Consider the following 15,649-nt stretch of genomic DNA (forward strand, 5'->3'; position numbering starts at 1 on the left):
GCAGAGCCTGCAGTGATGGCCCTTTTTAAGGGAGGGAAGGAACCTTTGAACGCGGCAGCGTTACACGGCCCATTTTGCAGCATTTTTGTGCTTGATTTAGCGCTCCACTTCCCCCTTGGGGCGCTAAAACTAAATTTTGCAGTCGCCGGCACTAATTAGCGCTGGGCGCTAAAGTTAGCGCACAGGTGATGTTAGTGCCCCAAAATAGTTGGTACCAAATTTTTCCCCATGAAGTCTTGTTGTGAGGCCCTCAACCGGTTCTTCCGCTATCTACATATACAATGGATTGCAAAAGAGTGAGATATGGAACAATATGAAACCTAAAGACCTGGAACTGATACAAGAAAAGAGCATACTCGAATTACTCCAGTTATGAAAATAAACACTTCTTGGACGTACTTAGTCATACGAAGGAGGCCATTCGGCCCATCAAGTCCTTGCCGGCTCTCTGTAGAGCAATCCAGTCAGTCTCATTCCCGCACTTTATCCCCATAGCCCTGCACGTGCCTATCCAGTCTCCCCTTGAAAACATCGAGTGTCTCCGCTTCCACCACTTACGTCGGCAGCGAATTCCAGGTCATCACCACTCGTTGCGTAAAAAGGTTTTTCCTCACGTCCCCCCTGTATCTCTTGCCCAAAACCTTAAATCTATGTCCCCTAGTCCTTGTACCATCAACTATTGGGAACAGCCTTTCCCCGTCTAGCCTATCCAAACCCGTCATAATCTTGTACACCTCTATCAAATCACCCCTCAACCTCCTTTGCTCTAATGAAAACAAATCCAGCTTCTCCTTGTAGCTAAGGTCCCCCATCCCCGGAAACATTCTGCTAAATCTCCTCTGCACCTTCTCAAGGGCCTTCACATCCTTCCTAAAGTATGGTGACCAGAACTGGACGCAATACTCCAGTTGTGGCCTAACCAGCGCTTTATAAAGGTTCAGCATAACTTCTCTACTTTTGTACTCAATACCTCTATTTACGAAGCCCAAGATCCCATGGCCTAGAAATTCAGTTGCATTCGCCAGCCGTTAGCGCCATAAGAGGGGTAGATTTCGAGCGCTAGGCACTTAGCGCCCGGGCGCAGACCGATCTGCGCCTACGCCCAACTTCAGTTGACATTTAGCGCCGGCGCAAAGTGTTTGCGCCCGCTCAGCTGCGCGCGCAGCTTATGACGTCATTTCGTCGTGCAACGCTGTTTCTGCGCCCCAAACCGGAAATTCAGTGGCGCCTGCCCAATGTGGGCGTGGCGCTGTTAAGAACTGTGAAGTGGAACGCAGCAGAGGCCCTGCGGGCCTCGGGGAGCGCTAATTAAAGGGCACTTACACTGAACTATAAAGGCCAGCCATTTTGCTGCAATGACTTTAGTGCTTTGGCTTTCTGGGCAGAGACCAAGGAACAGACCTTACTAATTTGGGACAACATAGGAGAGGTATTTTTGGCTTCTGGCCAGAGCTTGGAAATTTGACTCATTGTGATTTCACTGTTTGCAAGTTTATTATGGGGGCTGCATGGGGTTCCAACCCTCAGTTCCAGCATTATGTGCGAAGGGCTCGCAGACGCTGTGTGAGAGGGCCAGCCATGCCTAGACGCAGAGGGGCCATCAGGCGTCGGCAACGTAGGCCTTACCCACTCAGGGAATACCGGCAGCAGGTGTCCTATCTCACCATGACTGCCGCGCATTGTGTTAAGAGGCTGCGCTTCAGAAGGGAGGTGGTTGCAGAGATCTGCCAGCTGCTTCACGGAGATCTGCGTCCACAGCTGATGTGCAGGACGTCTCTGTCGGTGGAAGTGAAGGTCACGGTGGCTCTGAACTTTTATGCAAGTGGCTCATTCCAAGCCGCTGCTGGGGACATAGCGAACATCTCCCAGTTCGCCGTGCATCGCTGCATCCGACAGGTCACCGATGCCCTTTTCGCAAGGAGACACCCAGTCACCTCCTTCCCCATGACCCTAGAGAGGCAGGAGCAGCGTGCAGTCGGATTTGCGAGGATCGCCGACTTCCCCATGGTGCAGGGCGCCATTGACTGCACGCATGTGGCTATGCGGGCACCTATCGACAATGCCGAGGATTACCGCAACCGGAAGGGCTACCATTCCCTCAATGTACAGCTGGTGTGTGACCACAGGCAGCGCATCCTAGCTGTCAATGCCCGCTTTCCAGGAAGCAGCCATGATGCATTTATCCTGCGCCAGACTACTGTGGCTGACATGTTCAAGGCACAGCCTCCACCAAGGGGATGGCTTATTGGGGACAAGAGCTACCCTTTGTGTACATGGCTCATGACCCCGCTCCGCGCGCCCAGGACCCCTGCTGAGGAGGCATACAACGAAAGCCATCAAGCCACAAGGAACATCATAGAGCAAACGATTGGCGTCCTCAAGCAACGGTTCCGCTGCCTGGATCGTTCCGGCGGATCTCTACAGTATTCACCGGATAGAGTCTCCCAGTTCGTCGTCGTTTGCTGCATGCTGCACAACCTGGCTATCCGCAGGACTCAGGCACTGCCACCTCACGTTGGACCACCACCTCAGGAGGACGAGCAGGAGGACCATGAGGAGGAGGAGGAGGAGTACCAGCCCAGGAGGGAGCCACAAGGTCCAAGGGCCGTCCGCCGGCGGCTTATTGAACGACACTTCTAGGCCCCCTGTCAGGGAATGGCTTGTGGCAATGAACGCACCTGAATGCAGCCGCTCCGCAAGCCCTCAGCCGGTTAACGCAACAACCACTTGAAACATGACACCTGGACAAGCTGAATAAATAAAAAGCTTTATTTAACAAACTCAGGGCCCTTCCCACATGAAACAGAAAAACAGACAAGACCCCCAAAAAACAGTCAAAAACATATCTCACTCCCACAACCTGGGGAGGAATAACAAAACTTGTCCATCCAATTGGCCTTCATCCTCGGCCTAACCAAGACAAACCCCCCCATACAGAACACAAACACCCCCATATAAAAAAACATTTGCCTTCATCTTCGGCCTTACCAAAATAAGCCCCCCCCATACAGAACACAAACACCCCCATATAAAAAAACAGTTGGCAACACACTCTACTTGGTGTGCCGAGAGGGCAAGTCCTTGTGCAGGCTTCTCCGGCCCCTGCCCGACCTGTTGCTCCGCCTCAACCTGGGCCCTGTGGGTGTTGCAAGGCTGGGGGAAGGCTCCTGAGGGGCACAATGCGTGACGGCAGATGCCCTTGGTGGTCGGCCTAGACGAGGTCCGGCCCTGGAGGGGCCGGCTGCTGACTGCTGCAGCTGTGGCTGGGCAGCATCAGTCTCTCCAGCAGCTCATCGCAGCTTGGCTGGGGGAGTGGCAGTGGCGGCTGCAGCAGTGGGGGCAAGCTGGCTGATGCCAGGCGCTCGCTGGTCGCCAGAGACACTGGCACTCGGCCGGGCTGGCACTGCAGCAAGCGCAGCAATCTGGTGAAGGCCAGACCGCTGTGCTGCAGCAGGGCGGCGGGTGCCCTGGCGATGCGTCCGTGACACAGCGAGTGTGGCAGAAGTGAGTGCCCGAACTGCCCTGGTCTGTGCCCGCATCAGACCAGCCAGTGTCTGCACGGCACCACTCATGAACTCTCGACTCGCGTCCTGTGCTGCCGCGAGTTGGTCGACACCCCTGGCCTGTGAGTCCCCGAAATCGGCCACACTATGAGCCAGGGACTCAATGGCCTGAGGCAACTGTCCCACAACCCCCATGAACTCGGTGTGGCGCCGCTCCGAGTCCGCGGACATTTCATCAAGGAGGCGCACCTCCTGGGCGAGGACCGTCTCCGGACTGGAGGCCGGACTCTCCCTCTGGGGAGAAGGCCACCGAGCTGCCCGACCCTTCCCGCGTGCCTGGACGCCACTCGGCCCAGGAACTGCCCTCCCCTGCAACACTTCCCCCCTCTGGGGAGAAGGCAGCCGTGCTGCCCGACCCTTCCCGCGTGCCTGGACGCCACTGGGCCCAGGAGGTACACCCCCCTGCAACACTACCCCCTGGCTCTCCTCCAGGCAAGACGTGTCCCCTCCATTGCCATCCCCTGGCGCGGATGAGGGTTCCCCCGATGTGCCGCCTTCCTCTTGGTCCTCGTCGTCCTCCTCTTCCGAGGGACTGGCACTCTCAGCTTCAGGGACCTCCTCCTCACCAGCTGAAAGCAGGAAGGCACAAGAGTAGCTTTAGAGTGAGGACAGGGCGGCAGCGAGGGAGGCATGAGTGGTGGCATTATGCGCATTGGTCGGACAGTGGCAAAGGATGTAGATCTGAAGCGCAAGGGGAACGAGAGAGGTCCAAACGGTCATGTCCTTACCATTGGGGCCCAGCACAGGGTCGGCATCTCCAATAGCAACGGGGCCAACCACCCGGGCACGCATGAGTCGAGCCACGCGCTCCTCCAGGTCACTGAGCTCCTGGAACTGGGCACGGCCTCCCCCGGTGACAGTCCGGCTCCTCAGATTCTGCGCCAGCTTGGCCTGCAAGAGAAAGGATGGCCTCTAAGTACAGTGTGGTGCCCTGTTATTGTGTGCACTGCCTCCCATGGTCGAATAGCTTGGCCAGTGTGGTGCCCTGTTGTTGTGTGCACTGCCTCCCATGGTCGAATAGCTTGGCCAGTGTGTAAAGTGCAGAAAGTGCTATTGATGATCATGCCAGTGCCATAGCTGCGGGAGGAGGGCTGGCCATTAGGCCTTTGAGGTCCCTTTGCCCATAATGTGAGGTGCACATGCAAGGATGAGGAGGACACTGGAAAGGGTACTCACCCTGACCAACCGAGTGAGGTCGTTGTACTTCTTGCGGCATTGGTCACCAGTCCTGGGGACATCGCTGTTGGCTGACACCCTCTGGGCGATTTCCCTCCAGGCTCTCCTGTACTGCCTCCTGGGAGCCTTCTTGCCACTGTCCGGGCACAAGATCTCTCTTTTCTTTTCCAAACCCCTAAGCAGCACCCTCAAAGCATGCTCTGAGAAGCGCTGCGCTCGTTCATGGGCCTTCTGCATGGCTTCAGGCGCTATTTGGGTCCACCAGCAGTGTTCAGGCCTAGCTGCAGGGCTCCACTATCCAGGGCGTGGCAGCAGACAAAGTCGACCCTTCCCCCTTTAAGAGCTGGCCGGCGTCAGGGTGTCTGCTGTCAATCAAAACATGACCGCAACTGCGCTGCGCCCAGCCTCGGCGTTATCAGTCTGCACCGCCGGCTTAGCGCCTAAAGATAGGAGTGCAACGCCAGTTTCAGCGCTCGCCCAAACTCCTTGGCCAAAGCTACTGAATATCGGCGAAGTGGCCTCCACTTTCCGGCGGGCGCTAACTTTAGCGCCCGCCCGACTTTACCGCCCCAAAAGTGGCTATACTGAATTTCTAGGCCCATATGCTTTATTAGTCCTATCACCATCTCGTCTCATCTTGAATACCTCTTAATGTCTCTTCACTTCTCTTTTGTTCTTTCATCCCCATTTCCCAGCCCCCAAACTGGCCTTTTAATCTGTTTCATTTCCTGTGTTTTCTCTCAGTCCTGACGAAGGGTTTCAACCTGAAACGTTGACTCTACTTCTCTCTCCACGAATGTTGCCTGGCCTGCTGAGTTTTTCCAGCATTTTCTGTTGTTATTTCCCATATGCTTTGTTAACCACTCTCTCAATATGTCCTGCCACCTTCAGGGACCTATGCACATTAACTCCCAGGTCCCTCTGGCCCTGCACACTCTTTAAAACTGACTCCACTGCCACATGTTATATTAGATCCATTTATGTTACCCATTGACACCAAACTAGAATGGGTGGAAGAGAAGGTTAGGGGATCAAGAACTATATTCTGCTCAAATACATAGTGCAGATGATTGTAGTTCCATGAAATCATAGAACTGATGTCGCCGCTTGACAGAAATGTGCAAACGCTGTAATCCACTCCACTCAATCAAGCCCCAGAAGAAGATGGAAGTCGATTTGGCAGTGCTGACTTTAGTTATGTTTGCACAATGGTTGCTCATGACTTGAGTTTAATCTGGAATCAATCCAATGTAAAAAAAAACCCCACTGCCCCTGAAATCCCTGGGGCTGAAGAAAGCAGAGATCTCCAGTTCCACTTGAGCTGATTTGGGGGCAGGGGGCAGGGGGGGTTGCAGGAATTTGGGGTGAAACCTGGTTACACCATTGGAACCCAGATTCAGCCCTATTTTCACTGGCCATTAAATTTCAGTGATGGGGTGACTGAGAGCTGGCATATTCCTACAGGGGGGCCTTAACAGGCTCTAATCCACGACTGGGGAAAGATAATCCATTCTGGAGCTAATCTATAATCTACCCTCGCCATGCATGTCATTTTTCCCTGCTTGTATTGGCTATGATTCTTAAACCTATAAGTTTTGTTGAGTTTGAAACTGCTATTTCCTTTATTTTGTGAATTATCATGGTGACTATGAAATTGACGGAAATACTGAATATAAGACTTTATTATTTCAATATTAGCTACATTAAAGCTGTCTAGTTGTGTGACAAGAGCATGTTCTATACATAAAGCTTTAATGTCATTGTAGACGCAGATAAATACAGGCTCTTCCTGAATGTCTTCCTATGTGCATATTTAATACATAAATAACAGCTCTCCTATCTGAGTAATAGTACAACGTTAATTATTTTGTTCTTTAACCACAAGTTGAAATAGTGTAATGTATAGTTTTACATATTTCAATCAGCTTTGAGGTCATGGAATAATTAAGCAAACTTTTTGTGAGTATGTGGGGAAGAGAGTTAAATCCATACTGACAAGTCCCTTGTGGTGATATAGTGAAGGTAATTGATTCTTGATCTAAGGACTAATCTGCAATGACAACTGAATGCATTCATTTGTACACTATTTCATTCTTACTGCAGTCTCCTATCTGTCAAGAGCTAATGGTGTAAATTATTTTTTGTTAATTATTATGCCAGTGATTTCCCCACACACCCAATTATCAGTCTCAGTTCTATTTATCATTAGAAGGTGCCTTGTGGAAGTCGGGTGTTTTAACAGAAGGTTTGACAGACGTGGGGTGGGGGGAGAAAAGTTGTAGGTGAGAGTCAGCCTCTCCCTTTTGTCACATCTTAGTGGCTGACTTAATACTATTCGTAGAATTCTGGCAGCAGGTCTCTCATCTACTTTTCTGTCTGGGGATGTGGTGTGAAACATGAGAAATGGAAAAAGAAGAAAATACATTAAGGAGGGAAACATTCTAATTGTTTATATTTAAGATCAGAAAATATTGAAGAAGCAGTGATTTTATAGCAGTATAACTAAGATTTTTAAACAAAGCTGCTTTAGTAAAACTTGCTTTTAATTTTTATCAAAACCCCTTAAGTAGCTTAGCTTTCCGTGCAGGCTAAAGAAGTTCAGAGGCAGTAAACATCATTCGTTTCCTTACGTAACACTGAAGTAGATGTTATGCTCCTCCACCCCCATGAGTGGCACTCCCCTTTAGCTAAACTATTGGGTACATGTAATGAGAAACATACTTCCTGTATATACTGTCTGTTTTGTTTCTGGAATCACGTTACCAGAACAGCAAGTAGAAAAAACAGATCTACCTAATTTTTCAGTTTTTTTTTATTAGGGTGAAATTCTTTCTTTTTTGAGTATTTTCTTTCCATCCCCCTTTAATTAAGCTTTTACCAGTGCATCTCTGAAACAAGCAACTGAGAAGTGCGCAAGAGTGGCCAAGTGTAACTTTCTCTGTTGTTTTCCCTCCCTCTCTGTCGAGCAGCTCTATGACTCTGCTTAGTATCTCCCTGCAGTGGCGCAGCTCAAACTCACTGCGAAGAGGATATGACTTGGAACTCCTGTCCTATCAGTCTGTGCCACTGTACATTACAGCACCCAAGTGCTGTGCCACCACACTGCTGTTCACAAAGTCAGTCTTTGAAAGCTATTTACACAAAGTGCTTTTTAGAATTTTTTCCCAAATTGCCTATGTATTGTTTGTAAAGTAAAATCTTCAGACTTCCTGCAGTCCTTGTAGTTTCCTGCCACTTTATTTGTACAGTGAATACACAGGCCTGCTAATGAGAGCAAAGACCCACGTAGCTTTATGAATGAAAGCCCTTAAGGCACTTAGAGGAGAAGGAAAATCTAGGTGAACACATATTCAAAGTGCTTCCTCCTGCTATATTCAGAAAAATTAGCCTTGATTTTTTAAAAATGTGTCAAGTTTTTACTCAGAGACCTGTCAGGTCAGGGGTCACACTGGCTGCTAGACTGCTCTGTGCTGTCATGGAGTGCGAGGAGTCTGGAGCAGGTTTAAAGATTGCAGTGGCAGCTGTCCAACTTTGGACTAAGAGCTGATTCAGAGCCGTCTGACCCTGGGAAAACATGCAACAAGCTGAATATGCAGAACACCTAGGCAGGTAAGCATGCTTTCTGAGGTTTAGGAGGCTCTGGATAAGTTCCCTACTGCCTGTTCTCACCTGCTGTACTGGCTACTGGGATACTATAATGATTCCAGCACGCTTGCCAACTGATGAACATATTGTTTGACATTGAACAGCCTTGTGCTGAACACGTTCCATGGTTAGGATCCATTTGTTGTAGATACAAAAGAGATCAAAAAATGTTATATATTATGTATCAATCTCACTCCCTATTTATCATCTTGAAATTTGCTATACACATGTTCCAGATTCAGATGAGGAGGACAAAGGCAGATGGTCACCAGTTCCTGAGATCCAGCTTCGAGGCTATCAGCAGGAAGTAGCAGCTCCGGCTTTGGAGGGTAAAAACCTCATTATCTGCTTGCCCACAGGAAGTGGAAAGACCAGAGTGGCTGTCTACATTACCAGACATCATCTAGACAAAATGAAATTACAGGGCAAAACGGGGAAGGCCATAGTGCTTGTTAACAAGGTAATTCATTGTTGAGGGTGACTGTGGTTCAGTTATACTGCTAGTAGCATTATATTTTAAAAGCTATTTTTGGAGCTATATAGACAGACAGTGATGAGTTATATTGCTTGGAGTACACCAAAGTGGGGAAAGCAAATCCCTGTATAGACGCCTGATCCAACTGCCACTAACATTTTTAAAGTTAGAGAAAGATAGACAATTCCCTGAACTCATTTTATCATTGGAAACCTTTGCAACAGTGCAAAGCTGAAATGGTATGAGAGCATCTCCTCCAAGTAGTCTTCGTAGGTATACGGCACTATCGGTCTGAAATTGATAGCTATAGAGTACGAAGCACAACCAGCACGACCAGAGCTGTGACTGGCACTCTTGTTTGCTAGGTGGGAACCCTGCATATACATCCTAACATGCCTGTGAACATCCTAAATTCCAGGTGCACACTCTAGCCATACTTCAAAATCCCTACCTAGTCAGCAGACTTAATGAGAAACTTGATATTATGACCTCATTGCAAATAAACAAAATATGCATGCACAGGACTCTTTTTTCATATGGCTGCGACATGTGCACGCAAAGGAGTTTGTCTCTGATAAACTCACCTAGACTTTTATTTACCTCTTTCAGCAGCACTGAAGCCTGGTCATTGAGAGGAAAAAAAGAGAGACAGATACTGTTATCAGGGAAGAGAGAAAGATTCTCTTGGGGGGGAAGTGGGAAGAGAGATCAGAGGGAGAAAGCCGTTTTTCAAAGGGGAATGGCAAGAAAAGACCCTCTGGGGTACCAGTTTTGGAAGGGGAGAAAGAGAGAGACATTATTAGGGTGGAGACGAGAGCAAGAGGGCCCTGTTAAAAATGGAAGAAAAAGAGAGAGAGAGACCTGTTGAGAAAGGAGGGAAAAGGAAAAGAAACCCGAGATTAGGACACGAGGGTTCCATTTCTGATTCTGCTAGATTGTGATCAGGGGGTGGGGCTTAGCAAGCCCACGTTCTAAATCAGCGTCTCCTCTGACTCACCATGAGCAATGGCATGGGCAATCCACTAGTTTATAGATATTAATTAATAATGGATAAAAGATAATCTAGTATAGGATGACAGATTTATAGAAATCATAGTGTGGTGGCATTCTTGCATCACAAAGTGACAACAGCATTGTCATTATTTTGGAAAAGCCAAAACTGCTGTCATGAAAATCTGTACTTATTTTGACAATGAAATAAGATGAAGTTAAAATCTACTTAAAAGCAAAAAGGAAAGAAAGACTTGCATTTATATAGCGCCTTTCACGACATCGGGACACCCCCCAAGCGCTTTAAAGTCAATGAAGTACTTTTGAAGTGTAGTCACTGTTCTATTGTAGAGAAAGCATTAAACAACATTAGATTCATATTCTCATTCAATCAGGTCAGTAAAATTACAAATGATTGTTTCTCTTTCATTCATATGTACGCCAGGTGCCCTTAGTTGACCAGCATTTCCGTAAGGAGTTCAATCCATACCTGAAAGATAAGTATAGTGTCAGCAAGATAAGCGGTGATACCCAGCTGAAGATCTCCTTCCCTCAAGTGGTGCATGAGAATGACATTATTATCTGTACAGCTCAGATCCTGGAGAATCAGCTGGCTGAACTAAATGACAGCGATGCTAATAATCTCAAAATATCAGGTACATTTTTGTCTTTAATACACTTTTTTATGTGCTAATTATTTGAAGTACTGTAATCGCTGTGTTATTTGTAATAGATCTGTCTGCAACAGCGATGATAATCCTGACAGTTAATAAGCCCTAAATTTAACAGATCACATATAAATGAGCTCCTTTAATCTAAAATATTTAATTGAAGAATAATTCATCTGAACAAATGGTGGTAAAAGAGAGAGGATGGTATTTGCATCGATGTGTCACATGCATGTCATTTTTGTATCAATTCCCAGTGGATGCTGCACCTAGGTTGATTCTAGGATAAATCCAGGAGCAATTTTGAATTTTATATAGGATTGCTTCTTCATATTTAAATGTTCTCTCTCTCCTGTAGGATTTGTTTTCACTTCTCCTATTGCTTTTTTAAATTTCTTCTTCTCCCAACCTTACAGTTTAGTTTCTTTGTTCATTTTGTTCTGGTTACCGTGTTGCTCTGCAGTCCATTGTTGGTGCTAGTCCACTACCCACATGCTGCAGTGATTGAACTGCTCGATTTTAAAAATCTCTTCTGCCACTCCAAAGGAACCAATTGCTAAAAACAAGAAATGAACAATTCATTTTATGAGGAGAAAGCAACATTTTATCTTGGGAAGAGAAGCATGATTTACATGATCAGTTCACCAGTTGTGAAAAATACATTACACCATCTTTTGTCGGCATAAACTGGGGAAAGTAGGTGAATCCAAGCAGCAGTGGTATTGTGAATTCTTGTACAACACATGGGGACTCGTTCTGCTGGGCTAAGTGTTACTGTGCAGAACCTCCACCTACCCTAACCCCAAGCTGCCTGAAATTCCCCCTGAGGTCCAACTGGGCTGAAGATTTTTTTCTTTAAATTTTTGGCTTCTACTGGACCCACTCTGCCACTAGAGAAGGTAAATGATCCCCTCTGGGATTGATTACCTTATCCGTGAAGGTTTGGGCCTTCAGGAGGCCTCAAAGGGACTCAGGCCAGCTCACAACTAGCATGTGTTCTGCTGAGGCCTTTCAGTGGTGTAAAGGAAGGAATTTCCTGGTGAAACCCAGAAACTCATCCTGCACCCCCTTACTGGCATGTGTAGGGGCACAAGTGTAAGATCTGCCCAGGGTTCTCTTTCCCCCTCCCAAATGGAATCTAAAGGTCCTGGTGTAAATGGGGCAGAATCCTGGCAGAAATGGGTTCCAGCCCAAATTCCTCCCTCCGGGTGGAAATTGGACACATACCCTCTCCCAACCCAGGGATTTCAGGGCTATCTTGTTTAGTGAGTAAGTGTTTGTGTACAATCACTACTCTGATTTTAACTTTCAGCACAGCATAGCTTGTCACTGCTGTGGCAAATGTTTCTCAGGAGACTGCAACTTTGGAATAAAAAGACTCTAGTGTATCTCCATGTTTTATTGAGCTCTAGGGTGTTATCTCTAGCTGATCATGATGGATCACTGCCTGCTTGCAATGTTGTAACTAAGACCAGATGTAGTAACTTTTTTTTAATAAATGCCTGCTCTTATAGAATGAATCATTTTAATAATTTGGCTTTACAGTTAACTATTTACTATTTCAAAATAGACTAATGGGCATACACAGCATTCAAACTCTTTCTGGATGAAATATTGTGTATTGTTCTTTAAGTTTCAATGTTTTGATCTCAGAGAAATGCATAAAGAAATCAGCTAACGTTCTTAATGTGATGTACAACCACATCAAAGCAGGGGGATAGTTAAAAACAATTGTTGTATCCCAGCTGTGAACACTTCTATACTGGCTACTACCTAATTTGGATTATTGGTCTTTTCTGTAGCTTTGGACATGTAATTTGTCAAAGGTCCCTCTTTCACCTAACAGGATGGGTAGGAAAGTTATTCAAGCAGCAATAAATCAATCAATAAATCAGGAAGTACACAAAATGTTTTCCCTTTTTGATTTTTAACCAGTGTTTCCAACATTTATTAATCCTTAAACACTGCCAAATTACAACTGGCCAACTTCCACAAGATAAACGGCTCTGATCTGCCTTTTAGAAATAGCATCTCAGTCCATGAGCTCTACATGACCCTGGTTTCTTATTGGTTTGAAAATTATTTCATTGATTTATTGTAGATGTCTGTAAATTCAGCTGTGAAAATGCAGTGAACATCCCCAATTGCTATACAAACCGCTATTCTAGCCTCTGCTTTATTTTAATAACGAGTAAAATGCATTCTGTTGTCTCAATTGCCCAGTCATTATACTTTCCAATTGCAAAAGAATACGCTTAGAGTTTTGTTTGTCTTCTGACAGGCAGTATTCTAGTTGATTGCAAGTAATAAGGGTATATTGTAATCAAGGGATGCAGGTGATGTGAAGAAGCACAAGTAGTTCATGGATACAATCTAAATATCACCTAAATTACAGCTTTATTAATCAATTCAGTGTCAACCTTGTCTCAGTGATAGCATTCTTGTATCTGAGCCAGAAGGGCGTGGTTTCAAGACCCATTCTAGAGACTTGAACACAATCTAGGCTGTCACTTCCGTGTAGTAGTGAGGGAGTGCAGCACTGTCGGTGGTCCTGTCTAATCTCAAGTGGACATAAAAGATCTCATGGCACTATTTGAAGAAGAGCAGGGGATTTCTTCCAGTGTTCTAGCCAACATTTATCCCTCAACCACCAAAAACATTATCTGGTCGGTTATCGTATTGTTGTTGGTGGGATCTTGCTGTGCACAAATTGGCTGTAAGGATTTATTATAATAATAAAACATGATGTACTCTGATGCCCTCAATTAGAATTTAGCATATTACTCATTCCCAGCCATCTACATTTCCATGCATTAACAACTTGTGTTCCATGTTAGCATATCAGGGCAGGTATTATAAATTTGTGCTCCTAGTGTAGAGCTTCGCCCCCTGAAGCACATATCAGGATTTTAGGCATGGAGATCTATCCATTAAAATTAATGATCAGAAAATCCTGCAGAGCATGCTGATCTCCACACCCAAATTCCTGATATGCACTCCAGGGATGAAAAACTCCTCACCAACATCCTAATTCTTAAAATCTAGCACATTATTCCCAATACAAGCTACCTAAAAATGAAAAATAACACAGAGCTTCTGTCACCTTTATCTGATATTCTGATTGTATTATTCCAACCAAGCTAAGAATCATTGGGGTAAATTTCCATCTTCACCATCTGGGTAGTAATCTGCCAGAGCGGATTATAGAAAGAAAATCATGTTGATGCTATAGCGGGTGGCCCAGATTACAAAAGAAGTTCCACATTGCACATCAATAAATGGTGTGACAATTTAGCACTGTGGTCTTACAGATACTGAGATGCGGTGAGGTGACTTGCTGCAATGTAACATGAACACTTTCTTCTTATCAGATTTCTCACTGATAATAATTGATGAATGCCACCACACTCAGAAAGAAGGAGTATACAGGAGCATAATGACCAGATACATTGAGCAAAAGCTCAACAACAAAAAAGGGATTGCAGTGGAGCCACTTCCACAGATCCTTGGACTAACAGCATCACCTGGCGTGGGTGGTGCAAAGAATAAACGAAATGCGGAATCGCACATTTTACAAGTAAGATTTTGCATTTGTTCTGCTTGTATAGACTAAATATTGCCAACAAGGGTAGGTCTGCATATTTAATTATAAGAGATTGAAATATCCCTTGGTAATATAACAGCAGAATTTATTCAATTAAATAAATCTGGAATTAAAAACTAGTATCAGTAATGGTGACCATGAAACTACCGGATTGTCATAAAAACCCATCTGGTTCACTAATGTCCTTTAGGGAAGGAAATCTGCCGTCCTTAACCAGTCTGGCCTATATGTGACTCCAGACCCACAGCAATGTGGTTGATTCTTAACTGCCCTCTACGGTTCAAGAAGGTGGCTCACCACCACCTTCTCGAGGGCAGTTAGGGATGGGCAATAAATGTCGGCCTTGCCAGCAACGCCCAAATCCCATGAACAAATTAAAAAAACGTCCTGTATGAGTGACAATTAACTCCAGTCTATTTGGCATAGCTATGCTTTGTCCATTCTCAGCTATGAGGAGCAACTCTTGATAGCGGTACCCTACCTCAGGGAGGCATGCATGTTGATTCTGTGACTGCTCCGAGCTGAGGGTAGCAGCATGGTGCTTGCTGTGCATCCCCTGTGAAAGAAATAAAATATGCCGGCGATCAGAAGATAAGAATAAAAATTTGCTTAATTTAAATATAGAAAATGGGTACCAAAGAGGGAATTATAATGAGTGTCATAGTTTAGGAATGTCAAAAGAAAACTTAGATTGAATTACAGCCTTTTTAACAAACCCTAAATCATCATTGGTTTATATAGATGTGTACTTTCCCCACTTGGTATTTGCGTTAAAAATTTTGCTAACATTAGCAAACAGAGGAAAATATAGGAGGAATGTTTACCCCCATACTGGTTTCTATTTTGAAGTTAGTTGTACCATTATAACCGATGCTGGGAGATAATTGACATTGCTGTAATGATGAAGAAAATATGTAACGGCTGTGATTAAAAGTAGAATGACAATGTTATGTGATTCAAAGCAGGTTATAGCAAGTTTCTCTTACCCCTATTCCTTTGAAAATTGCTGTGGTTTACTGAATAATATATGGCCTAGAAATTCAGTTGCGTTCGCCAGCCGTTAGCGCCATGAGGGGTAGATTTCGAGCGCTAGGCACTTAGCGCCCGGGCGCAGACCGATCTGCGCCTACGCCCAACTTCAGTTGACATTTAGCGCCGGCGCAAAGTGTTTGCGCGCGCTCAGCTGCGCGCGCAGCTTATGACGTCATTTCGTCGTGCAACGCCGTTTGTGCGCCCCAAACCGGAACTTCAGTGGCGCCCGCCCAATGTGGGCGTGGCGCTGTTAAGAACTGTGAAGTGGAACGCAGCAGAGGCCCTGCGGGCCTCGGGGAGCGCTAATTAAAGGGCACTTAGACTGAACTATAAAGGGCAGCCATTTTGCTGCAATGACTTTAGTGCTACGGATTTCTGGACAGAGACCAAGGAAGAGACCTTACTGAATTGGGCCAACATAGGAGAGGTATTTTTGGCTTCTGGCCAGAGCTTGCAAATTTGTCTCATTGTGATTTCACTGTTTGCAAGTATATTA

At 45.9% G+C, this 15,649-nt stretch overlaps 1 protein-coding gene across 3 annotated transcripts in view; it reads left to right on the forward strand.

The window, feature by feature from the left end:
- ifih1 (interferon induced with helicase C domain 1) overlaps window positions 1–15,649 on the forward strand; it is a 184,110-nt gene that overhangs the window by 132,471 nt on the left and 35,990 nt on the right. For all 3 annotated transcript variants that reach the window (XM_085986418.1, XM_085986419.1, XM_085986420.1), the window contains 3 exons: window positions 8,621–8,844; window positions 10,295–10,505; window positions 13,889–14,094. In XM_085986418.1, the coding sequence (XP_085842544.1) occupies window positions 8,621–8,844; window positions 10,295–10,505; window positions 13,889–14,094 (641 nt within the window). The remainder of the gene's footprint in view (window positions 1–8,620; window positions 8,845–10,294; window positions 10,506–13,888; window positions 14,095–15,649) is intronic.

The sequence above is a fragment of the Somniosus microcephalus genome, chromosome 4 (assembly GCF_052327205.1).
Source record: "Somniosus microcephalus isolate GS21.2 chromosome 4, FLI_Smic_1.0, whole genome shotgun sequence".
In the NCBI taxonomy this organism is placed as follows: Eukaryota; Metazoa; Chordata; class Chondrichthyes; order Squaliformes; family Somniosidae; genus Somniosus; species Somniosus microcephalus.